At 42.6% G+C, this 26418-nt stretch overlaps 1 protein-coding gene and 1 pseudogene across 1 annotated transcript; both read right to left on the bottom strand.

The window, feature by feature from the left end:
- On the bottom strand, positions 1 to 26418 carry LOC117264534 (uncharacterized). Its single transcript, XM_033638563.2, has 4 exons — positions 26256 to 26418; positions 26051 to 26164; positions 5423 to 5626; positions 1 to 2940 (listed from the first exon to the last, which is right to left on the bottom strand). Exons 2-4 carry the CDS (start codon positions 26132 to 26134, stop codon positions 2755 to 2757), a joined length of 474 nt encoding a protein of 157 aa, XP_033494454.2. The 5' UTR covers positions 26135 to 26164; positions 26256 to 26418; the 3' UTR covers positions 1 to 2754.
- Positions 9003 to 9864, bottom strand: LOC144458963 (uncharacterized; annotated as a pseudogene).

The following is a 26418-nucleotide window of genomic DNA, read 5'->3' as shown; positions in this document are numbered from 1 at the left end:
GTGGATTATGCAACATGGAAATAAGCATACATGTGGAAAATCTTTGGTTATTTCTAATGTCATCAGTGATACTCCAGAGTTTGCACTTGTGAAAAATATCTATATTGTAAATGCGTCAGTGCATTGTTTTGAATGCCAGCCTCTCTCAACAGTTGGGTGGAATGATCATTATTTAGCTTACAAGGTAGAAGTTCCCTGCCTAGCTCAAGCCAATATTTTCGTGGATGCTGAAAAGCTTGTTGATTATACACCATACTACTACGTAAACTTCAATAACAGCAAGTACATTCCAGTGAAGTATGATCTCACCGACATCATCATTCTTGAATCTGTAGTGAGTGTGGGTATTTGGGCTGAAATTAAGCACTGGCAAACACTGTAATTGATATTTACTTTTGGAATGATGTGGCACAGTCTGTCCAGAGCAACACAACAGAGAAGGAAATGTAATTCCAGCTTTTGCCTCTTTTTCCACATCACAGGGACATGGTTTGATGGAAATGTAAGAAACCCTGTACTTAAGATATGTATAGTAAGAGTTATAATGCAATGTGTGAGTTGGGCATGTTGTTGACCTGCAGTTTTCAAATAAAGCAGATTTGATGTCTTAATTCAAGTTAAGTCTATTTCTCGAAACAAGATGGTTCATCTTTTACAAATAACACAGCAGCTTAAAAACCTTGTGACATGTCAAAAAAACTTGTTTCATCTGAGATATGACTCAAAACAAGATGTTTTCAAGACTGTTTCACTTAACAAGATATTCAAGATGCACTGTCTAAAAACAAGTTCCTATATCTCACTGAAATGTTACTCTTTAGGTGATTGTGTCTTATAATAAGTGTGATGAGATATTTTGACTAGAAATTAGAAAAATATACTTGGTAAGATTTTGAGTTTTTGCAGTGAACACACTATCTGCGCTGCCATACCCTGCTTAAAGGATGTTTGCACCCACCCCCCCATTCATTGTTATCCTTTTTTTTTTCTTTTTTTTTATGCAGACATTGGACGTACTGATGGGATGACATTTCACTGGCTATGTGTCTTGTATGATTTCATGTGATAAATAAATAGATTGACTAAATTAACAATCATTGGATTGTTAATCAATCTATTTATTTTGGTAATCTATTCATCTGTATATTCTGATTAATCTTATTTATATATTCTGATTATTTTATTAGGGCGGCTGTGGCTCAGAGGTAGAGCGGGTCGTCCACCAATTGACAGATCAGCAGTTCGATCCCCGGCTCCTCCAGTCTGCATGTCAAAGTATCCTTGAGCAAGATCCTGAACCCCAAATTGCTTCCAATGGCTGTTCCATTGGTGTGTGAGTGTGTTAAAAACTGAGTAGCAGGTGGCACCTTGTATGGTAGCCTCGGCCACCAGTGTGTGAATGGATGAATGTGACTTGTAGTGTAAAGAGCACTTTGAGTGGTTGGATGACTAGAAAGGCACTATACAAATGCATGGCCATTTAAGGTACTTCATTCATCTTTGTCCTCTAGGCCTTCTCTGTACTTTCCACCACCTCTCTAATTTCACTTTTACACTCATTACACACACTTTCATAAGGTCACAGGGTGATAACACATGGCATACTTTCTCAGTTAACTTCTGTGACTGTAAAATGATTGTTAATCCTTTCTTTATAAAAATCATTAATACTTAGCTTGATTCGACATATTTCATTTGATATCATGATATAATTACAGATTAATCCCACAACTCCATTCATACATAGTGTTTCAATGAGTATTGTCGTAATTATTTCCTTCCTACTTAGAGCATTCAAAATGTATTTCTCTAGCTAACCTTCATCTCCTCTTAAATGCTTTTTCCTTGGTGTTGCTGCTCCCTGTTGCTGGGCCTTGGATTGTCTTTTGGTGGTGACGGATCAGGTCTTAAAGACATACAGGTCCAATAATCAATGACCAACTCTGGTCTCTTTTACTGAGCCTTCTGTAGTGGAATGGACCTGTTTCAGTTCTTTTTCCTCAGTTTTCTCTTCTCATGTATCTGTGACTTAATGCAGTTGTTATTATGTCTTATTTGTTGACTTCAAGGCCTCCTGAATCTAGCATCAATGTCTGTCTTTTGGTTCTCTTTGACACAGTTCTCCAATAATAACTACAATATTTCCTTAACCTTATCCATAGTATACTGTACTTGCTATGAATAAATACTGCAAAAAGCCCAAATTTGATAAAAATGTTGGGTAAAAACCCCCCCAAAAACATTGGCATTTAACGTTATTCTGAGTTATGCAGGATCCACCAATGCTGACGGCAGATAAAGTGTGCTCTCTCCTCTTCCTCCATTTGTTGTCTACCTATGAGTCCGCATCTTTTAATCATAGGTGTGAGTTGGCATTCACATCTCCAACTTGAAAGAACTGAAATAAAACATATTTTCTTGAAGTGAGTTGATCCATCTTGGTTTATTTTGGGAGTCGTTTTTTCTGCCGATCTGACTCATTTCCAGCAGAGATCATAAGCAAATGAGAAATTACTAATATATGTGAGTTTTTCAGTGCATTCAGTATTACATTTACATTGTATAAACATAATTTGAAAAGACTGCACCTTGGTGACAACAATAATGAAAATAAGTTGATTGGAAGACAGCTGTACATGTAACAGCATCTATTTCAGCATGGAAAAAAACTACAGAATATTTTCATTGATATGTGCCCTGCATTGTGTGCAAGTAGTTGGATCTGTGTATCTGTGTGTTTTTCCAAATAGGCTGTTACTTTTGCCATCTGCGCATCTGGGTATATTGAGCAGCATAAGACCGCCTGCTGGTCTGCTGACCCTCTTCTATCTTTGATTCCTCCTCTTCTTCTTCCTCCTCTTCTTCATCCTCTTCTTCCCCCTCCAGCTCCTTCTCCTCCTCCTCCTCCATGCCTCTCTGGCGTTGTAAGATGCTGCGAGACTGCAAATCAAATAAGGTGAGAATTCTTAGGTTGGTCAGAGCATTATTGAAGTTTCTGTCTCATCCCTATCAAGCATTCTCATTGTGTCACTATGGCAGGGTTGCAGTGGTATGAGATTTTCTAACTGTGATTATTGTTTTAGAAAAAAATCACAGTTTTGCGGTATCACCAAAAAACACTACTTACAGTGAATGCTGACACAACATTCACATTATTGTTATCATTGTTATAAGTTACAATGACCCTTAAAGTAATGAAAACTGAAAGAAATTTTAGGTGGAATAAATGTTTTATTCTAATTGGAACTTTTCTTAATGGAAGTGTGTGTTAAAAAGTCTCACAAAGGTGAGATTCTCTGTCTTGTTGCTTTTTTTAAAAAAAAACATACCGTAGATAAGCAAATGTACACGTATGTTAACTGTCAATTTTCATACCAGGGTATACCTTGAAACCAGAATACTGCTGCAACCCTACCACTGTACTGCTACTGGCAGTAGCGTCACTACAGTAGTGGACGTTTGTAGTTTAACTACATTTCTCAGTAGCTTGGTGGTAGCGTCGTTGTTTTCTGAATCAAGTAACTTCCCAGTAGTTAAGCTCTTTTATTGATCACTTAGCACGGCAGTGTCTACACAAGCTACATTTCCAAAATCATTCCTGAAGCTCAAACGAGCCGGAGATTTCTGTTACGGACTGAAATAAAACTGTCACCGCGACCACACAGAGTCACTTGCGCATGAGCCTGACGGGGGACAGCCCTCCATTCCGAAACACCGCCGTTCTGAAACCAGCAGTCCCACTGTGTTTGCCAGGGCATATCAGGCTGTGTGATTATGCACAAAGATTGGTTTAACGCATTGGAGCAATTTCATACAATTTCGGACATTTAACATGATAAACTAATTTCAATTCAACATGGTCATTTGCTTAGAGGATTCTGCTGAAGCATAATGAGCATTATATGTCATTAAGATGAAGTATTTGCTTGTTTTGTGGTTAATTATGCACATGATCTGTTTGACCCCATCATGCGGTCCATTCATCTCTGCAAACAGGGGCAAAAGGATCAATGCGCAGCCTCCATTTCCTTTGCGTCCATCTCGGTCATTCAAACTTTGTAAACACGGTTGGGATTTGTAGGGGACATATGTATGCTGCTCACTATAAAATGTGTTTACTATAAATAAATGCATCTCTGTGCAGAGAGGGAAATATTAAGTGATCCGTTCATCCCTGCCCTCCCCATAAATGAAGACAGTGACATATTTTCAATAAAAAACAATGAGCTGAACGTTCATTTCAAGCTTTTGTAGTAGGACTACAGCTTAATTCAGAATTGTGCGAGTGTGGCCGGAGAGCGGGCGGCAGTGTTTGATGCAGGAAACTCGGAGAAATAGGGACTTGAAAATCAATTTCGAAACGGCGGGGTTTCAGAATGGAGGGGTTGTCCCCAATATTCGGAATAGCGGGGCCTCTAGAAAAAATGGGAAACCCCGCCATTACGAAGAATGGAGGTCTATTTTCAGAAAGGCGGGGTTTTGGAAAGGCGGGGTGCAACCACGCTGACGTGACGACGCTGGTACATGTAACGGTGCTCTGCTGCCTGCAGACGGCACATGCCACTTGATGAGAAGAAAAGCATAGACCTGCCTTAAGTCAAAATAATATTAATATTCTGTTTGTTTGTGTTGTTTATTTTGTTGTTTGGAATATCTGTCTTATTTCTAGTCAAAATGTCTCATTTCTAGTCTCTAATCTCTTTACACTTAAAAATACTTGTTTCAAGCAAAGTTTCACTTGAAATGAATAAAAAAATCTGTCCATGGAGCAAGGTTGTTTTTTTTTTGCTTGTATTAAGAAAAACAAACTTGCTCCATGGACAGATTTTCTTCTACTTATTTCAAGTGAAAATTTTCCTGAAACAAGTGAAAATTGTCTAAGTGTCTAGTGATGAGATAAGGTGATGAGTCTTATTTCAAGTGTAATGAGATTTGTTTTGACTAGAAATGAAACATTTTGACTAGAAAGAAATATTCTTGGTAAGATTTTGAGTTTTTGCAGTGTACATACACATACATACACACACATGTATGTTTTTGACCATGTTGTGACTGTTTGAAGCAGGTCTTCATTCTTGCTGTTGTGGTTTGAGTTGTGTTGTGAGTTAGCGCAGCTCACTGTTCAATAAACAATTGAACTTAACTTTTTTGCCTGCCTATCTGTTTGACTGACAGTTTTATTCATCAGTAAGATAACACTGACTTGGCACGAAGTTGGTTCAATTTAGTAAAAAGCATGTAGTTGTACTAGTTACTTTCATTTTGCTGTAGCTTAGCTTGCTATATTTCTGAGGGGGATAGCTTTGATGTGGTGAAGCTTCATTTAATATTAGAGTAACTAGTAGCTTAGCTCACTACACTTTCCAAGTAGCTTGCCCAACACTGAACCCTACACTATGGTAACAACGACATCAAGGCTCACCCGCCTGCCTGTGTCTGGGTACTGGCTGTGTTGTCTGTGATGCTGGCCTTTGGTAGAAGCCAATGGTGTCCTGAGGCTGCGGCCTATGGTGGAGGCCAGAGGAGGACTGGGATAGTGGCTCATGAGGGGAGAAGAGTAGCTGATCAGAGAGGTGTCAAGGCGCTCAGCCAGAGAGTCAGACATCTTGATCCGTCCACTGAATAGCTATGGAGTCATATAGACAGTGTCATGTTACTCCAATAACAGGAAAGAGATTGACAGCTTGCTGTTATCACTTCTTTTTAAAGTTTAAAACTGCAATCATTACTGTCTGTTTTTGGCGTAAATTGACCTTCATACTATATTTTCTGAATACCAGTGGATCTCCTGGAGGCCTATTATATGGAACTACTCATTGATTAGCGACAGCCCCAACAACAAAACCTGAACAAGAACATGTCTAAAGAACACCGTTTGGTGCTGGCTCCTTGTCAAACTAGAATTACCACCTCGCGGTTGTACGCTTCCGCACACCAGTCAGGTTTCTCTTACAGTTTACATGCATGTCTGTGAAAACATTGCATTCAAACAACAGAGATAGACAAGGTAAAAGTGACCTTGACCTTTAACCACCAAAACCTAATCAGTTCATCACTGAGTTCAAGTGAATGAATAAGGATTCAGTGGTCAAAGGTCAAGGTCACTGTTACCTTGTCTATCTCCTTTTTGTGAATGTGACATCTCAAGAACACTGAGATACAAAAATGTTAACTTGGTCTCAAAAATGAACTGACATGCTGATGTACTGCGGTAGGCATGTTGTGTCATTTCCGGTGTTTCTGTGATAGCGTCTCTGTGCTCCTCTAGCGAACTCTACCAGCTTGCTTTCTGTCTTTTCCTCACTTCAGTTGCTTAACATCTACTTCAAGTCTTAACCCACACTAGTTCTGTTTAAGCACTTAAAGCTCTCCTCTTTTTGTACGAATTTCTTGCTAATCTTAGCTGTTGTTTACATGTTATTAGCCTTGATAGCTACATTAGCTTAACAGTTAGTGATGGCTTCTCCTTCTGCTCTTTCTTGCTTGGTGTGCTAGATGTTTAGTTATGCCTCTGTCTCCTTTAGCGACAGTGGTAATTGTAACAAGTGTAGCTTATTTGCTGTTTTGGAGGCAAGGCTTAGTGAATTGGATGTGTGGCTCCGCACTGTGGAACATCATTCAGTAACTGCAGTAGTTAGCCAGCCCCCTGTAGCCGGTGCGGAGCCTCATAGCATAGCCTCTGCTAGCGGTCCTCCAGTAACCCCCGTGCAGCCAGGAGGCTGGGTAACTGTCTGGGAGAAGCATAGTTCCAAGCCATGTTTCTAACCGTTTTTCCCCACTCAGAGACACACCCACTGAAGAGAAAACCCTGGTTATTGGCAGCTCTATTTTGAGACACGTGAAGTTAGCAACACCAGCGGCCATAGTCAGATGTATCCCTGGGGCCAGAGCAGGCAACACTGAGTCAAATTTAAAACTGCTGGCTAAGGCTAAACAGAGATTTAATAAGATTGTTATTCACGTCAGTGGCAATGACACCCAGTTACCCTAATCGGAGGTCACTAAAATTGATGTTGCCTTGGTGTGTGAATACGCTAAAACTATGTCGGACTCCGTACTTTTCTCTGGACCCGTCCCAAATCTGACCACTGATGACATGTTTAGCCGCATGTCATCATTTAATCGCTGGCTGTCCAGGTGGTGTCCAGCAAACAATGTGGGTTTTGTTAATCATTGGCAAAGTTTCTGGGGAAAACCTGCTCTTGTTAGGAGAGACGGCATTCATCCTACTTTGGATGGAGCTGCTCTCATATCTAGGAAGTTTATTAGTAATTCAAAACCGTGACAACCCAGAGTTGAGACCAGGACTCAGAGTCGAAGTCTGACATGCTTCTCTGAGCTTCTAGTGCAGTTACCCACCCATAGTTTTATACAAACGGGGCCTGTCCCCCAACCACCTAAATTATCTAAATCTAAAATTAAACAAAGGGGAGTTGTGCATAACAACCACATAACAATTAAAACCTCTTCTGTGATACAAAGACAAAACAGGAGAATTAAATGCGGACTGTTAAATATCAGGTCTCTATCATCTAATACAGTCTTAGTAAACGAATAAATATCAGATAATCATATTGATTTACTCAGCCTCACTGAAACCTGGCTGTGTCCAGATGAATATGTCACTCTAAATAAATCCACTCCTCCCAGTCATAATAATACCCATATTCCTCTAGGCAGCGGCCGAGGAGGGGGAGTTGCAGCCATTTTTAACTTTAATCTGTTAATCAGCCCTAAACCTAAACTAGATTATAATTCATTTGAAAGCCTTGTTCTTAGTCTTTTACATCCGACGTGGAATACCTCGCAGCCACTTTTATTTGTTATAGTGTACTGTGCTCCTGGACCGTATTCTGAATTTGTATCTGAATTCTCAGAGTTTTTATCCGCTTTAGTTCTGAAATCAGATAAAGTTATTATTGTAGGTGATTTTAACATTCATGTTGATGTTGATAACGACTCCCTGGCTATTGCGTTTATCTCATTATTAGACTCCATTGACTTCAGTCAGGGTGTACATGAACCCACTCACTGTTTTAACCATAACCTCGATCTAGTTCTAACGGAATGGAATTGAAATTGATAACCTAACAGTCTTTCCACAGAATCCCTCGCTATCGGATCATTATTTGACTACTTTTGATTTCTTTATACTCAATTACATGCCACTCGGCAACAGTTACTATACTAGATGTTTATTAGATAATGATGTCGCAAAATTTAAGGAAATGATTCCTTCTTCGTTAAATTTAATACCATGTCCTTCAGTAACAGAGGTTTCCCGTACTGACTTTAAACTCTCCCAAATTGATCATCTTGTTGATAGTGCTGTAGGCTCACTGCGAACAACATTCGACTCTGTAGCACCTCTTAAAAAGAAGTTAACAAAGCAAAGAAAGTTTGCTCCTTGGTATAACTCTCAAACCTCTAAGTTAAAACAAATAAAGTAACTGCCGATTGACCAGACTGGAAGAATCTCGTTTAGTCTGGGTAGACAGTCTCAAAACGCATAAGAGGGGCCTCCGCAATGCCAGAGCAAACTATTACTCAGTTTTAATAGAAGAAAATAACAACAACCCCAGGTTTCTTTTCAGCACTGTAGCCAGGCTGACTGAGAGTCACAGCTCTATTGAGCCTTGTATTCCTTTAGCCCTTAGCAGTAATGATTTTATGAGCTTTTTTAATGACAAAATTCTAACTATTAGAGGCAAAATTCATTTTCATTTCATTCATTCAATTTACTAACACTGCTTTAGATGATAGAGACCTGATATTTAACTGTCCGCATTTAATTCTCCTGTTTTGTCTTTCTGTCACAGAAGAGGTTTATGTTTTATGAGGTTGTTATGCACGACTCCTCTTTGTTTAATTTTAGAATTAGACAGTTTAGGTGGTCGGGGGACAGACACCGTTTGTATAAAACTATGAGTGGGTAACTGCACTAGAAGCTCAGAGAAACGTGTAGAACTGCAACTCTGAATCCTGATCTCAACTCTGGGTTGTCACGGTTTTGAATTACGAATAAACTTTGCCAGGTTTCTAGATATGAGAGCAGCTCCATCCAAAGTGGGATGAATGCCGTCTCTCCTAATAAGACCAGGTTTTCCCCAGAAAGTTTGCCAATTATTAACGAAACCCACATGGTTTGCTGGACACCACCTGGACAGCCAGCGATTAAATGATGACATGCGGCTAAACATGTCATCGGTGGTCAGATTTGGGAGGGGTCCGGAGAAAACTACGGAGTCCGACATAGTTTTTGCGCATTCACACACCGAGGCAATATTAACTTTAGTGACCTCCGATTAGCGTAACCGGGTGTCATTGCCGCCGATGTGAATAACGATCTTACTATATCTACATTTAGCTTTAGCCAGCAGTTTTAAATTTGATTCAATGTCGCCTGCTCTGGCCCCAGGGATACATTTGACTATGGCCGCTGGTGTTGCTAACTTCATGTTCCTCAGATTAGAGCTGCCAATAACCAGAGTTTTGTCCTTAGCGGGTGTGTCGCTAAATGGGGAAAAGTGGTTGGAAACATGAACAGGCTGGTGGTGAACCGTGGGCTTCGGCTTGAAGCTACGCTCACAGACAGTTACCCAGCCTCCCGGCTGCACGGGTGTTACCGGAGGACCGCTAGCAGAGGCTATGCTATGTGGCTCTGCACCGACTACAGGGGACTTGCTAACTACCGCAGCTACCGAGTGATTTTCCATGGTGCGGAGCCGCGCTTATAATTCACTGAGCCTCACCTCCAACGCAGCAAATAAGCTACACTTGTTACAATTACCACTGTTGCTAAAGGAGGCAGAGGCATAACTGAACATTTGGCACAGAGCAAGAAAGAGCAGAGGGAGAAGCCATCACTAACTATTAATCTATTAATAGTTAATAATATCATATCTTAGAGAGCTCATAGTGCCCTATTATCCCACCAGAACACTGCGCTCTGAGAATGCAGGGTTACTCGTGGCTCCTAAAGTTACCAAAAGTAGATCAGGAGCCAGAGCCTTCAGCTATCAGGCTCCTCTCCTGTGGAATCATCTTCCTGTTGCAGTCTGGGAGGCAGACACCGTCTCAACATTTAAGACTAGACTTAAGACTTTCCTCTTTGATAGAACTTATAGTTAGGGCCGACTCAGGCTTGCCTTGTACCAGACCCTAGTTAGGCTGACTTAGGCCTAGTCTGCCGGGGGACCTCCTATAATACACCAAGCACTTTCTCTCATTCTCTCTCTCTCTCTCTCTCTCTCTCTCATGTCCTGTTACTGCATCTTGAACTTGGCCATACTGCATGTCACTAACTCAGCTTCTTCTCCGGAGCTGTTGTGCTTCACTGTCTTGCAGGTTATCTTATATTGCAGCGGTGTCTGGATAGTGTGATGTGTGTGGTTATGCTGCTCCCGTGGTCCTGCCAGAAGCCTCCTGCTGCTGCTGTTATCATTAGTCATACTTCTACTGTTATTATACACATATGATTATTGTCACATATGTATACTATCATATATTAATATATACTTTCAACATATTATACCACAATAGCCGTAATTATAATTATAATATTATTACTTTCATTAATGTTGTTGTAAGCTGTTATCATTACCGTCTGTCCTGCATCTCTCTCTCTCTCTGTCTCTCTCTCTGACTCTCTTTCTGTCTCATTGTGTCATACGGATTACTGTTAATTTATTATGTTGATCTGTTTCTACTATTTTTTCCCCCGTTATCCGCTGCGAGGGTCCAAAGGACAGAGGGATGTCGTATGCTGTGAAGCCCTGTGAGGCAAATTGTGATTTGTGATATTGGGTTTTATGAATAAAATTGATTGATTGATTGATTGATTGATTGATTGGATGTCGCTGATTAAAAGTCAAGTGACCTCGCATCTATCTCATTCTTGTGAACACAATATCCCATGAACACCTGAAGGGAATTTCTTTAAATTGAACACAAATGTCCTCTTGGACTGATGCATAAATTGATTAGAATTTTGTGCTTGAAGGTCAAAGGTCAAATCACTGCCCCTCTCCTCCCAACTTCCGTCTCAGCTCCTCCCCTTTTTGCCAGCGCCAACAGGAGGCCGTTTTTGCCACCTCTCCCAACTTTCAACAGCTGTTCTACTGTCGGGGTCTCTAACTGGACATGGAATTATTGCTGATAAATTACTGTCAGCAGATTCCATACCAATTGTGCAGGGAATCCTCTGTAGCCCACCCCCACTGGGAACTATCAGGTAAGCCAGCATTCATCCTTGCAGTCAACCAGCTGCTGATATTTGCCCGCTTTCTGCTCCACTGCCACGTGTGTATACACACATGCTCGCACAGCCTTCGTCCAATGGTACAGTCAACTCCCCTATAGTATCTGTGTGCTTTTCCCATGACTAGATTGCCAAGTCTGGCCTCAGGGTGGCTTTTCTCCTTCCTAAACAAAGCTGATGATGTGGAATGGTTTTCCTTTCGCCTGGTGTTTCTTACACCTTTACTGATCCAAGATGTTCGCTACAAGAGTACTTTGTCATAGCGCCATCTGTACCTCCCTTGGGTACGTGAAGTCTTGCATCCTGACATGATATGTCCCTGGTTCCTCTCCCACTGCACAGCTTACACAGGTAATCCTCCCTCATCCAACACCTCTGCAGTTTCACTGGGGTTGAGGAGGGTGTCGTAGACTGCTCTCAGGAAAGATATGGCTCCAGCTTCCACAGTTCAGGACATGTGAGGTTTCTTTTAGGGAGGTTAACCTTGTCCAGAATACTTTGAACCCCAGCTCAGCAGGTCTGGCTCTTCTCCCTTCCTCTCTCAAGTTTCTCACTGCCTGAACCATGGTTCTTTGCTCCCTTTTACTAGCTTTCACCCACTGCTAAAAGTGAAATGTCCCATGGTCTTGTCCCTCAGTGCAAGAGTTTCCATGTAATATATCTTGTCCTGAGAAAATGCTTGGTCTGTTGTATGGCTGCCCACATCCACCCAGGCCTTGTTGTGATGCTGGCCTCTCTAACATGGTCATCTTTGAATTTCTTCTAGGTCATGGTGAGCCACCATAGTTACTGATACCTTGTACACCATCAATAGCCATATCAATCTTGGCAGCACATCATTTTATAAAAGCTGTGCCTTGAACTTTCCAGGCAAAACAAGCTGTAAACACACTATCTGACATTATCACAGAATAAAATTGATATGCAGAAAACAGTTATCTATTTGCGCATCAAGGAGTTACAGAGCAACATTGCCATTCCTGAGGAGCTGGGCAGCTCTGGTGCTGGTCTCTCTTGTATTTGCTAATATTCTCTTCCTCCTTCTCCTTCTCCTTCCAAGGAAATCTGACCTCCAACACGTGAACTAAAACCAAACTTGGCATATAAATCCAGTCCCACACTGTAAAAAAAAAAAAAAGTAAATTTATAGAAATATGCTGTCATTTAAAGGTTTAGTCTCAAAATTACAGTAAAATTATAGTAGTATATAGTAAAATGTTTGGCAGCAGGGGTCCCAGATGGGTACTGTTAATTTACAGTAAATAACCAGGACCCAAAATTACATAAAATTGTCTGTAAAAATACAGAGGTCAATGTAATTTTAAAAATAATTTTCAAAATTATTACAATTACAGAATATTGTTGTTAATAAACAAGCAACTTTCATGTTAATCTCTGTAAATTTAGGACATTAATCAGTAAACTTATAAAAATGCACAGTATATCTACAGTAATGTTTTATTTAAAAAAATGTTTCTTAATGTAAAAAAACAAACATGTTGTGTAAAAGCATAATATTATGTACATTATCAAAGACAAATGTCTGCAAATACCAAGAATTTTGCAGTCATTTTAGAGTATTACAAGATTTAAAAATGCCCATAGGATGGTGGAAAAACAGGAAAATCATTGTAAATTTTTACATTTTTAGTAAGATTCTGTGCCTTCCCAGTTAATCTACAGTAACAGTAAGGAGGGGAAAGCTGTATTTTGTAATATTATTGTAACTACACTGTATACCACAGACAAAATATAATTACTAATAATAATAATTATTAATAATGTCTGTGGCACATAACGTTACACTGTGCAAACGTAGCATCAGTGTTGCCAACTTAGCGACTTTGTCGCTATATTTAGCGACTTTTCAGACCCCTCTAGCGACTCATTTTCAAAAAAGCGACTAGCGACAAATCTAGCAACTTTTTCTGATGTTATTGAAGACTTCTGGAGACTTTGTTGTGAGAGCACGTATCATTCTTATTCTTCTCAACGAGCAGCGGATGCTGCTGTGGGCTCCTCTCTCGGCCCAAAGCACTCACAGATGGCCCAATCCTCCCTCCCAGCAGCAGTCAGAGCAGGAGATGTTAACCCCTCCACGTCCAGACTGCAAGTGAACCGCCGCTGGCTGATCCCAACCTGGTTTACAGGTCTTTGTCTAATATACATCACTGAAAGAAGGTTCATTTATAGTTCTAAACATACAGTGCCCTCCAAAAGTATTGGAACAGTGAGGCCAATTCCTTTATTTTTGTTGTAGACTGAAAATATTTGGGTTTGACATCAAAAGATGAATATGGGACAAGAGATCAACATTTCAGCTTTTATTTCCAGGTATTTACATCTGGATCTGATACACAACTTAGAAGATAGCACCTTTTGTTTGAACCCACCCATTTTTCATGAGAGCAAAAGTATTGGAACATGTGACTGACAGGTGTGTTTTGTTGCCCAGGTGTCTCCCAATTACATTGATTATTCAAACAATAAATAGCACTGAATGTCTGAGCTCAGTTTCAGATTGGGTACGATAGGTTTTGCCTGTGCAGACTGCATTTAGAGGTGGAACCAACATGAAAACCAGAGAGCTGTCTATGGGTGAAAAAGAAGCAATTGTGAATCTGAGAGAAGATGGACAATCAATCAGAGCCATTGCACAAACATTGGCCATAGCCAGTACAACCATTTGGAATGTCCTGAAGAAGAAAAAAAATACTGGTGTACTAAGCAACAGACGTCAAACAGGTAGACCAAGGAAAACATCAGCAGTTGATGACAGAAACATTGTGAGAGCTGTAAAGAAAGACCCTAAAACAACTGTTAGTGACATCAGCAACAACCTCCAGAGGGCAGGAGTGAAGGTATCACAATCTACTGTTCGCAGAAGACTTCATGAACAAAAGTACAGAGGCTACACCAGAAGATACAAACCACTCATTGGCAAGAAGTATAGGAAGGCCAGGCTGGAATTTGCCAAAAGGTACAGAGATGAGCCTCAAAAATTCTGGGAAAAAGTTTTATGGACTGATGAGACAAAGATTAACTTTTTCCAAAGTGATGGAAAGGCGAAAGTTTGGAGAAAGAAAAGATCTGCTCATGATCCCAAACATACAAGCTCATCTGTGAAACACGGTGGAGGTAATGTCATGGCTTGGGCTTGCATGGCTTCTTCTGGGACAGGCTCTTTCATCTTCATTGATGATGTAACACATGATGGCAGCAGCAAAATGAACTCAGAAGTCTACAGAAACATTTTGTCTGCTAATTTAAAGAAAGATGCAACCAAACTGATTGGGAGATCCTTCATCATGCAGCAAGATAATGACCCAAAACACACTGCCAAAACAACAAAGGAGTTCATCAGGGGCAAGAAGTGGAAGGTTTTAGACTGGCCAAGTCAGTCTCCAGACTTAAACCCAATAGAGCATGCATTTTACCTGCTGAAGAGGAGACTGAAGGGAGTAACCCCCCAAAACAAACAACAACTGAAAAAGGCTGCGGTGAAAGCCTGGAAAAGCATCACAAAAGAAGAATGCAAAAGTTTGGTGATGTCAGTGGATCACAGGCTTGATGCAGTTATTGAAAGCAAAGGATTTGCAACTAAATATTAAGTCTCATTCACTTTAATCTATTTTAAGTTTATATGTTCCAATACTTTTGCTCACCTAAAAATTTTGTGTTGCATTACAAATAATGCTATCTTCTAAGTTGTGTATCAGATCCAGATGTAAATACCTGGAAATAAAAGCTGAAATGTTGATCTCTTGTCTCATATTCATCTTTTGATGTCAAACCCAAATGTTTTCAGTCTACAACAAAAGTAAACGAATTGGACTCACTGTTCCAATACTTTTGGAGGGCACTGTATTCAGGGTGTTTTTTACTCACTTTTTGTCTCTCCCACGACGTTATTCCTCTCTCCTACAGCAGCCATTACAATTACATGCATATGGACAATTATGCAAATTAGGCCATGACTGTCATTTAGCGACTTCTAGCGACTTTTAGGACAGCCAATAGCTACTTTTCTTACTGAGGAGTTGGCAACAGTGCGTAGCATTGCGTCATTAGGCTCTACAAGCGAGATTTTACAGCCCCCGCATTGCATCATGGGATCTCTGCGGTCTGAATTTGAATTCTAGGCGCGCAACCAAGTGCGTGTACTGACATGGTTTTTGCGTTTCGGTATTCTCGCAAGAAGGATCAGAACTCAGGTATGTAGCCTAACATATATCTCTGCTGAATTGAGTGACTTGTGACTGTTATACTCGACTGCTTCGTCTGCTTTGATTCAATAACATGAGCTAGTATAGGATTATGACTAGCTAGCTAGCTAACTTTAGCTGGCTCAGTGTCTGGCTTTGGGGGGGTGATGACAACGTTAGCTAACATTACTTCTTCACGGGTTGAAGCTAGCTAACTTTAGCTATTTTATTTTTTAATCTGCCCCAAGTAACGTGGTTCATTCGCTGTGTGGATAAGCTGGCGAACTGCATAGCCTATAGTAGCTAACGTTAGCTTGACTGTGGGCTAGTATGAAATGTTCTTCAGAGTCATTTGGTCCATTTTGGAACTAGTGCTAGCTAGCTGGCTACTCTTTCACTGTGTGAGTGAGGCCAATTTGTAACGTTAAAATGACTGATGTTAATGTTAGCAAGAGTAATGTCACAGGTCGATTGGTTTGTCTATAGCTCGGATTATTAATGCACTGCTTACTTGTGTTTCAGGGTAGGCTACTCTATTCTGACTTCTTCTTTGTAGCTAAGTTAGCTGTGAGTTAAATTGTAGCTACAATTAGCTAACGTTACTAGACATCCAACAGACAGCTCCCGGTAATGTTAGTTAGACGTGAACGTGGGAACCTGTTCACTTCTAACTAACATTACCCCATTCCCCTTTTGAAAGTAAAGTGTATTTAGCAAGTCTTTTGGGCAAGGGAACCTGTAGTAATTAACTATCTAGCTAGCATCAGGAGGATGGCATCCTGAGGATGGTTATCATGTTAGCAAGATGGGAAGATAAATATTATCTAGCTATTAGCTGTATTTCTCTGGTCATGATGAATCTACAACAGCACTATTTTGTTCATTGTTATTCTGTTTTAATTTCAGTAGCTATCTACCAGTTTTCATTTTTGGAGTATCTATTACCAACATTATGTTTCACAGCTCTTCAAATGGCAGGGAGTGGGACAGGACTCTCACTTCTAACAGTGTTCTGAGATGGGAGGAAGACAAGTCCCCTTGTCTCATGGGGTTGGCAATCTGAAGCTACTAAAAGGCCTACTTGAGATGAAAAACAACCTGGGTAGAGATTACTGAAACTGCTTTGTGTGAACTGTGCAGTAAATTCCACTGAGCCTCAATTATTATTTAACAGATGTGTGTGTGATACTTTTATTCCTGCTCAATCAGTGACATTATTTTCTTTTTAAGGTTCACCCAGCCAGTACTGATATAGCAAATTTTCTCCCTGGATCGCCACCTTGCCGTGGTGGAGAGCCTTGTATGCTCCGATGAACCTGAGAGCGATGCCGTCCGGAGCTTCAGCTCCTGGCAGGGTCACCCATGGTGGTAAGGTCGAAGGGGAGGTTCCAGACAAAGAGCGATCCAAAAAAAAAAAAAAAAAAATCCCTCAACGGAGGGACGGATGATGGTAGCAGAGGTGCCCCACAATGGTCACAAAGGCGGAAGAAGGCTGCAGCAATGAGAGGCCACCAGTCATCTTGTTTTTGTCATGCCATTGGACCCTGGCCTTCTCTTTGTCAAGGACAGTGTGGTGGCTGCCTGTGCACCAGTCTCCCCACTCTAAAAGATTCCACGCACAGGCGTTCTCCTGAAGGAGCCTCCCATACCCCACTTCCCCTAAAGTCCTATGGCGATCAGGAAGTGGTGACGGGAGCAGGGCAGTGAAGTCTGGGAGCTTCTAGCCATGCACTGGCACATAGGCGGTGGGTGCCCGACTCAGTCGCTTTGCTCTCGGACCGAGGCAGAGAGAGCATCCCGGCAGCAGCACCCATGTCTGAGCAGCCCTATTAAGGACCCACTCTGCTCACCCCGTAATGGGGAAGGGGCTAGAAAAGGTGCCCTAAAAATAGCCTGCCTCTTAAAAACCTGACTGGAATACCGCATCCAGTGGGTTCACCTCATAGTGGTCGAAAACAAAAGACAATAAACATTGGAGCCTGGAATGTGAGGACACTCATGGACAGTGCTTCCAGTAATTGTCCTGCAAGAAGATCTGCAATCATCGCCAGGGAACTGAAAAGGTTCAACATCGACATTGCTGCCCTGTCTGAAACCCACCTGGCTGAGAAGGGACAACTAAAGGAGGAGAAAGGAGGTTATACCTTCTTCTGGAAGGGGAAAGCAGCCGATGAACCTAGAATCCATGGAGTAGGTTTTGCCATCAAGAACCGGCTCATCTCTCAACTCTCTGAGTCTCCAGTAGGCATCAATGAGCGTCTCATGACTTTACGCCTGAGGCTCTCAAACGATCAGATGGCCACTGCTGTGAGTGCCTACGCACCAACCCTGGACTCACAGGATGAAGACAAGGAGACCTTCTACGCAACTCTGGATCAGGTTCTATCGAACATCCCGAAGGAAGACAAGATCCTCCTACTCGGGGATTTCAATGTCAGGGTTGGCAAAGATCACAAGCTCTGGAATGGCACTATAGGTAAAGAGGGTGTCGGGAATGCCAACTCAAACGGAGTCCTCTTACTCTCAAAGTGCGCTGAACATAAACTGGTGATAACCAACACCCTTTTCCGCCAGAGAAACAGGTTTAAAACCTCCTGGATGCATCCCTGATCGAAGTGCTGGCATCTCATTGATTATGTGATTGTCAGGGCCAGAGATCACAAAGATGTCAACATCACCAGGGCCATGACCTGCACAGATGACTGCTGGACAGACCATCGCCTCATCCGCTCTAAAATGAACATCCAGCTGCGGCAGAAGAGGAGGACACAAAGGAAACTGACCCACCTGAAACTCAACATCGACAGCCTGGGAGACATAAACAAGGTGCAACATCTTCAGAACACCCTGTCTGAGAGGCTCCCTGAGGAATATCCTGAGGATGTGGAAGAACACTGGAAGACCCTCAAGACCACCCTACTTGAGACCAGCAGGGACACCATTGGCTACAAATCCAGGAAACACCAAGACTGGTTCAATGACAATGACATTGAAATCTAACAACTAATTGATGCCAAAAGAAAAGCCTTTTGCTCCTGGCAAAATGACATCAATTGCAGGGCAAAAAGGCAGGCCCACTCCAAGGCAAAGGCAGCTGTCCAGAGCAGGGTGAGAGAGCTGAAAAATCAATGGTGGATGGAGAAGGCCCTGGAAATCCAGAGGCTTGCTGACTCAGGTGATACCAGGGGTTTCTTCAATGCTACCAAGGCCGTATATGGCCCCAGCTATCGAGGTCTCAATCCCCTTCGCTCCAAAGACAGACAAACCTTGCTGAAGGATGAAGCGGGGATCTGCTCCAGATGGCAAGAACACTTCCAAGAACTCCTGAACCGAAACACCACAGTCAAGCTGGAGACCATCAACCAGATCCCTCGGCAGCCTATCATGGAACATCTGAGTGCCCCACCCACCAAAAATGAGGTCCTGGATGCCATTAGGAGGCTAAGCAATAACAAGGCCTCTGGACCAGATGGGATCCCGGGAGAAATCCTCAAGCAAGGTAGGCCAAAACTCCTCTGCCACATCCATAGCCTCCTCGCTAAGATCTGGGACAAAGGGGAAATCCCTGCAGAACTCAGGGACGCCCTGATTGTCACCATCTTCAAGAAGGGAGATAAGGCAGTCTCCGGCAGTTACAGAGGCATCTCCCTCCTGTCCACAACAGGCAAAGTTTTGGCCCGGATATTGGCCAACCGCCTACTGTCGCTGTCAGAAGAGATCCTCCCAGAGTCGCAATGTGGCTTCCGTCCCGCCAGAGGAACCTCTGACATGATCTTTACCATCCATCAACTGCAAGAGAAATGTCGAGAACAACATCTTCCTCTGTATATGGCCTTCATCGACCTCACAAAGGCCTTTGACTCTGTGAACAGAACTGCCCTCTGGTGTGCTCTTTCTAAGATCAGATGCCCAGACAAGTATCTGAAGATCTTGCGTCTGTTGCATGACGATATGACTGCAACCGTAATTAGCAGTGGTGCCTCTGAAACGGCCGCTCTCAAAGTGGATACTGGGGTCAAGCAGGGCTGCATTATTGCACCAACCCTGTTCGCCATCTTCATTTCCACCATCCTCCACCTTACCAGCCACAACCTACTTGAGGGAGTCAAGCTTTTATACAGGATTGACGGCAGGCTCTTCAATCTGAACAGATTCAGGGCAAAAAGCAAGGTGCTCACCTCCTCCATCATGGAACTCCAGTACGCTGACGACAACGCCTTGGTTGCTCAGTCTGAAACAGACCTTCAGAACATCATGGATGCTTTTGTCAGAGCCTACCAACTCCTGGGACTTGACAACATCAAGAAAACTCAGATCCTCTACCAGCCAGCTCCTGACACGCCCCTCCAGGCCCCCACGATCTACGTGGACAACAATCCACTGGAAAATGTGGATAAATTCGCCTGTCTTGGCAGCCTTCTCTCCACAAGAGCTGTCATCGATGAAGAAATAAACCATCGTATTGGGTGTGCCAGTGCAGCCTTTGCCAGGCTGAGGAAGAGAGTCTTTGAGAACCGAGACATCCAAATCAAGACCAAACTTTTGGTCTACCAAGCGGTGGTTCTGCCCACTCTGCTCTATGGGGCCGATAGCTGGACCACCTACAGCAGACATCTTAAAGCCCTGGAGCAGTATCACCAGCGATGTCTCCGCAAGATCCTAAGGATACGCTGGGAAGATAGGCGAACAAATATCAGTGTCCTGGAGAAAGCTATCATCGCCAGCATCACCACAACCATCATTCGGCACCAGCTATGATGGACAGGCCATGACGTTCACATGCCCAGTAACCACCTTCCAAAACAAATGCTGTATGGCCAACTGAAGGAAGGACAGCGCACCCAAGGGGGACAGAAGAAGCGGTACAAAGACGGCATCAAAATCCATCTCAAAAAGTACCACATCAACCTGGACACTTGGGAGGAGGCAGCCTTCAAGAGAGATTTGTGGAGCAGGATGGTCCATGAGGGTGCAGCACATTTAGAAAAGGACCTCCACCGTGCCGCAGAAACAAAGAGGCAACAGAGGAAGGAGAGATCCACCACCAAAATTGCTCCACAAACCCAAACTACAACGACCAAGACAACCACTCACATATGCCACCATTGCAATAGAAACTGTGGACAGCCACCTGAGGACCCACAGATGACCGGACCCACCAACAGGAGGACAATCATACTCGTTTCGAGTGATCGCCGATGATGATGATGAGTAACGAGTTGTTTATTTGGATGTCACTTGATTATAGTTTGAATAAGATAATGTTAATAAGCTAAGTCACATGTGATGTTAGCCATTTAACGGTAGTGTTCTTTCCTACCATGAATGTTTTGTTGATACCAAACAAGAAATTCGAGTTAGTAGTTGGATTTGCAGTGTGCATAACGGCTGACATTAAAGATTATATCCTAGTACCCAGTGGTCGAATTGAGGGGGGATGAGGTTGGATGCCATCCCCTTTGTTAGAAAACTGACCAAAAACCATCCCCCTTGTTAATCTAGAATCTGTGTGTGCAGGTGGAGCTGTGCTGCTAGCTAAATCCCGCAACTCAGTTTATTTTATAGTGCTCGAAGACGTGCACCCCGTAATAGAAAGTGAAAGTTCAAACCGCTTGCACTTGGTGGAACCAAAAGACACATGCACGCGAGACGGGAGCATGTTATAGCTGCACGCACACTCACTCGCACTCGGTTGATGCATTCATTGGCAGCATGACCACACACAAAAAAAAAAGTTTGACCTTCGTGATTATTTTAAAAAGAACAGGTGAGAAGCTTGGATTTGACTCATGCCCAGACAATTTAAGTGACGTGATTTCTCACACAAAACTTGAATGTTGCAGACTGGCTATTTCCACAGAAATGCCTTATCTAGCTATGCTACTGTTAGCTAGCACTCTGTTCTTCTGGTGCTGGGAGGTATTCCAATGGGACAGCTTTGCTGCTGTCTCGGTTTGGTTTGGCCTCGTTGCCTAGGACCACTACCCTTCCCAGCCAGCTTCAATGCTATTGACCACCTGGCTAGTCCTCCAGCTCGGTGCATGGCTAACAACAACTAGCGCTAGGCTAACTCCACCAGTGCCCGGCCTGATGCTGAAATATTCCACCTTGCAGCTGCTGAGTTTCAAGAACTCCATTGCTCCAGCGTGTGTCACAGCCATCAGACAGCACGGATTTCCATGCCGACCCCGTTATATCCACCGAAGTGCCCGGAAAAAGTTAATCTATTCTCAACATGGTCCTGCTATGATTCCTTCCATCTGGTCCCCAGCTGAACGCGTCACACCTCTACGACGTCATCGGAAGGCTGGCGCACTAGGGATTTGTAGCAGCTACCGCTGCTATCCGCGAGATCACAGCGCTAGGCGAAATGGAAGAAATGGAGTGGATCACACTGTGCTGCAGAGTTTGCAGAGACTTCCACCACCAGCTCTGTCTCCTGTCACTATGGAACTGTTCAACAAGAAATCCCTCCTCATCCACAAACATATTCTGGAAAAAAGGCTTGACTTTATGTGTCTAGTTGAAATGTGGCACAAACCAGGGAACCATCTTCTGCTGAATGAAGTCTGCCCCCCTGGCTATAACTACATGGAGAGAGCCCATAGCTCAGGCCGAGGTGGTGGTCTACTCATCATTCATTGGGCTGAACTGGAACTCTCTCCTTTGCCGATGCCTGACCTTACCTCCATGGAGTGTCTAGCTTTCAAATGCAAACCTCCATACTCCATGACAGTGCTTCTCATATACCGACCCCCCAAGCCAAACCCATTATTCCTCCCTGAAATACATGATCTACTGACATCACTCTGCACCATATCAACCAATATTGTCATCACTGGTGATATTAATATCCATGTCGACAACTCCACCTGTCCTTTTGCAACAGAGTTTCTGAGTCTGCTTGAATGTCTTGGTCTGCAGCAACATGTCGAGGTCCCCACCCACAACAGGGGCCACACCCTAGATCTGGTCATTACTGACTCAGCCCCCATCAAGAGCCCAGATCATTCTGGGGGTGTCCGACCACAAGGTGGTCTCAATGGACTTGACATTTCTGCTGCCCTCCACTAGACCTAAGTGTCAAATGTCCTTCGGGAATTTAAAATGCATTTACTCTGTTGACATGACCACAGACCTCCAACGTATCACCTTCCCAGCCTCTGCAAACATGGATGAACTAGTGGAGCACTATAATACATCGCTGAGCAATGTTCTTGACCTTCATGCCCCTGTCAAGACACGAGAGGTCAGCTTTGAACGCTCTGCCCCCTGGTTCACACAGGAACTGCAGAAAATGAAAACGGCTGGCCACACCCTGGAACGTCGACTCAGACACACTGGGCTCACTGTTCACAAACTGGCCTTCTGTGAACATCAAAGAGCCTACTCCAAGACCCTCAAAGATGCTCGATCACAATTCTACCCCAACCTAATCAATAATAACACTGGCAACTCTAAGAGGCTTTTCTCTACAATAAATCATCTCCTGAAACCACAACCATCTTCCCCCACTCAAGCTACAGATGAGCGATGCAACAACTTCATTGACTTCTTCAAATCCAAAGTTGACAACATCTGCTCTCTGATGCCTAGCTCCTCCTCTCTGTTTGCCCCGGCCTCCAACCCCTTGATGGGGAGGTTGCCATCCCTCCCATGCTTCTCTGAAGTTCCCATTCCAACCACTCTGCTCAAATCATACATCCCCATCCTCAGTCCAATCATCACCCAGGCTGTAAACCTTTCCTTGCAAACTGGTTGCGTCCCACCTGCTTTCAAAGTTGCAGTCATCCGACCCCTCCTTAAGAAACCCACCCTGGACCCAGAGGCTCTCACAAACTACAGGCCTATTTCAAACCTCGCCTTTCTGTCCAAGGTACTATAGAAAGCAGTTGCCTCCCAGTTTCAGGACTACCTCAACACTGTGGACCATACCATTCTACTGGAGTCCCTTCAGAACACCATTGGACTGTCTGACCATGCACTGCAGTGGTTTCAGTCCTACCTCTCAGACAGGAAGGAATATGTCTCACTGGGAGGACGCAAGTCCAGGCTGCTCCCTGTCATCTGTGGTGTTCCGCAGGGGTCAGTTTTGGCCCCCTCATTTTCATCACCTACATGCTCCCCCTCAGTCGTCTCATCAGCAGACATGGGATGTCCTTCCATTGTTATGCTGATGACACACAACTCTACATCAAAACTGCCCCAAACCCCTCTGCAGCCCTGTCATCCCTCACCACCTGTCTCAAGGAGATAAAGGCATGGATGAACAATAACTTTCTCCAACTGAACAGCAATAAAACAGAAGCACTTCTCATTGGCACCCCACACCAGGTTCAGTCTTCACTCATATCCCAATTTACCTTTTACGGCCAGCCCATCCCTCTCTCCTCCTCAGTTACAAATCTGGGGGTTCGGTTTGACCCCCCTTGACCTTCAATGACCATATAAAACACCTGTGCAAGAACTCATTCTACCATCTTCACAACATCTCCAGACTCTGCCCCACTTTAACCCTCCCAGATGCAGAGAAGCTAGTCCATGCCTTTATCTCCTGGAGACTGGACTACTGCAACGGACTCTTCATCGGGATTCCTGACAAGAACATTCAGAAGCTGCAATACATCCATTGCTCATATGACAAATTTAACATTATCATTGCAAAACGTTAGCTAACTAACGTGGTGGACCTTTATTTTCAAACCTCACACAGACGCCTTCTGTTCAAAATATTATCTCCCTAAATGCCTAAATCCTAACACTTCTCTGTTAGGTTCTGAATTCAATGCATCCCGGATTGGTGTCTTGCTCGAAGGCTAACCATTAGCTGGCTGTCTCTCTTTCTGTCTCATTGTGTCATACGGATTACTGTTAATTTATTATGCTGATCTGTTCTGTACGACATCTATTGCACGTCTGTCCGTCCTGGAAGAGGGATCCCTCCTCAGTTGCTCTTCCTGAGGTTTCTACCATTTTTTTCCCCCGTTAAAGGTTTTTTTGGGGGGAGTTTTTCCTTATCCGCTGTGAGGGTTCAAAGGACAGAGGAATGTTGCATGCTGTAAAGCCCTGTGAGGCAAATTGTGATTTGTGATATTGGGCTTTATAAATAAAATTGATTGATTGATTGATTGATAATAATTCAAGAAAGAAGAATAATAAGATAAGAAAAATCTGTAAAATAACAGTGTTTCAATGCTTAACTTTAAGTTATGTCAGTTTCTTAAAAGTATTTGATTCTAATCATTTAGGAATAATCTGTAAAATAACAGTATTTCAATGCTAATGTACAATCATAATAATTTAGAAAATATCTGTAAAATAACAGTACTTCAATGCTTAACTTTAAGTTCTGTCAGTTTCTTAAAAGTATCTGATCCTAATCATTTAGGAAGAATCTGTATAATAACAGTATTTCAATGCTTAAATTAATGTATGATCATAATAATTTAGGAAAAATCTGTCAAATAACAGCTTATCTTGTCTGTAAATTAATAGTTTTTCCGCATAATTTTATTTAATGTAATTTTACAGTAAGAAATTTTACAGTACTGTAAGTTTACAGTAAGTGTTTGGCAACTCTTGCTGCCAGACATTTTACCGGTGTTTTTTTTTTACGATTTTTTTTTTTTACAGTGCATGTTAGACTTCCTCAAGGAGAATAGGGGCCAATAGCCCTGATGGTGGCGCTACAGCGACTGTTTAAAGTTCAAAACTTTAAACATTCACAATAAATCACCTGTATGGCCAATGCACTTTCCAAAAAAAAAAAAAAAAATCCAACTTGGGATATTCAGTTTACAGCCTTACAGTTTTGGGTAAATACCACAGTTCTTTCCATGCAGTACACATGTGTTATTCCCGCCTGTACCTCAAATTAATTTTTCAGGTTCCTAGCTTTCATTTGGTGTGTTCCACCTCTTTGTGGTATCTACTAAAGAAGGTGAATAAGGAAAATCTCATCACTTTCTGCACTGCTCTCGGGTAGACAGGCATGGACTTAGTTTTTTTTTTATATATTTAAAATTTACTATTTGCATTTCAGCACAGAGGAGCATGATGGTTTACCTTGCATGGACAGTTATCACAACCCAAGTTTTCCCCACTGCATGGGTAGCTCAGTTACAATATTGCCATGTCAAAGGTTATAAATTGAAGCCTTTAGTAAATACTTATGCCTACTCTGCCATAGTACTGTAGACACAATATTTCAAAGACCTTTTTCAAGGTTTAATGATTTTTGGTCTGGAAAGTTGTGCTGATGGACCCTCTTTTTCTTCTTCTTGCTCCTCAAAATGCCTGGCCCTGACCCACTGCTATGCAACAGTTAAGGTTGTGTTTCAGGCCTCATTGATATAAGTCCAAAGATTCACTTTAATTTTTAGCTCTGTTTTGTTCTTGACCAACTCCTGGGGAAAACATTTGGCTCTTGAGCTGTTCCACTATGTTCACCAGCTAATTGCTAACGTTGTCTGACTGTTGTTTGGTGCTGAGCAGGTAGTGGACACTAAGTCTATCTTTACAGTTAGATCAGTAATCACACGATGTTGTTTCAATTGTTATCAGCTGTGTCATTAGATAAAGTTACCTCCAGATCCTTTTGAGTGTTCATTTCTTCCAGGTTGTGGTATGAATGTGCATAGACCTCCAGCACTTTAGCATGGAAGAGCATCTCCACTGTGATGAAGTCTGTGAAAATCCTCTGTGAAAACAAAGCAATGGTTTTGTCAGGGGGATATTAATGTTTTAACTGCCGAAGGATGTTTGTGTAAGTGCGTAAGTGTGAGACTGACTTTGATATCCTCTAGCTTCTGTCTCTGGAAGTCTGTGATGGTCTCCTCCAGTTGTCTGATATTGCGCTGGGCATTGTTGGAAGCCTTCTGAGCATTTACTTCTGCCTGTCAATTAAAATACAATACAATACAATACACAAAGCTTTACCTTACAGTCAGTATG

The sequence above is a fragment of the Epinephelus lanceolatus genome, chromosome 20 (genome assembly GCF_041903045.1).
Source record: "Epinephelus lanceolatus isolate andai-2023 chromosome 20, ASM4190304v1, whole genome shotgun sequence".
NCBI lineage: Eukaryota > Metazoa > Chordata > Actinopteri > Perciformes > Serranidae > Epinephelus > Epinephelus lanceolatus.
The sequence above is the reverse complement of the archived record's forward strand: the minus strand, read 5'-3'. Positions and strand labels throughout refer to the sequence as shown.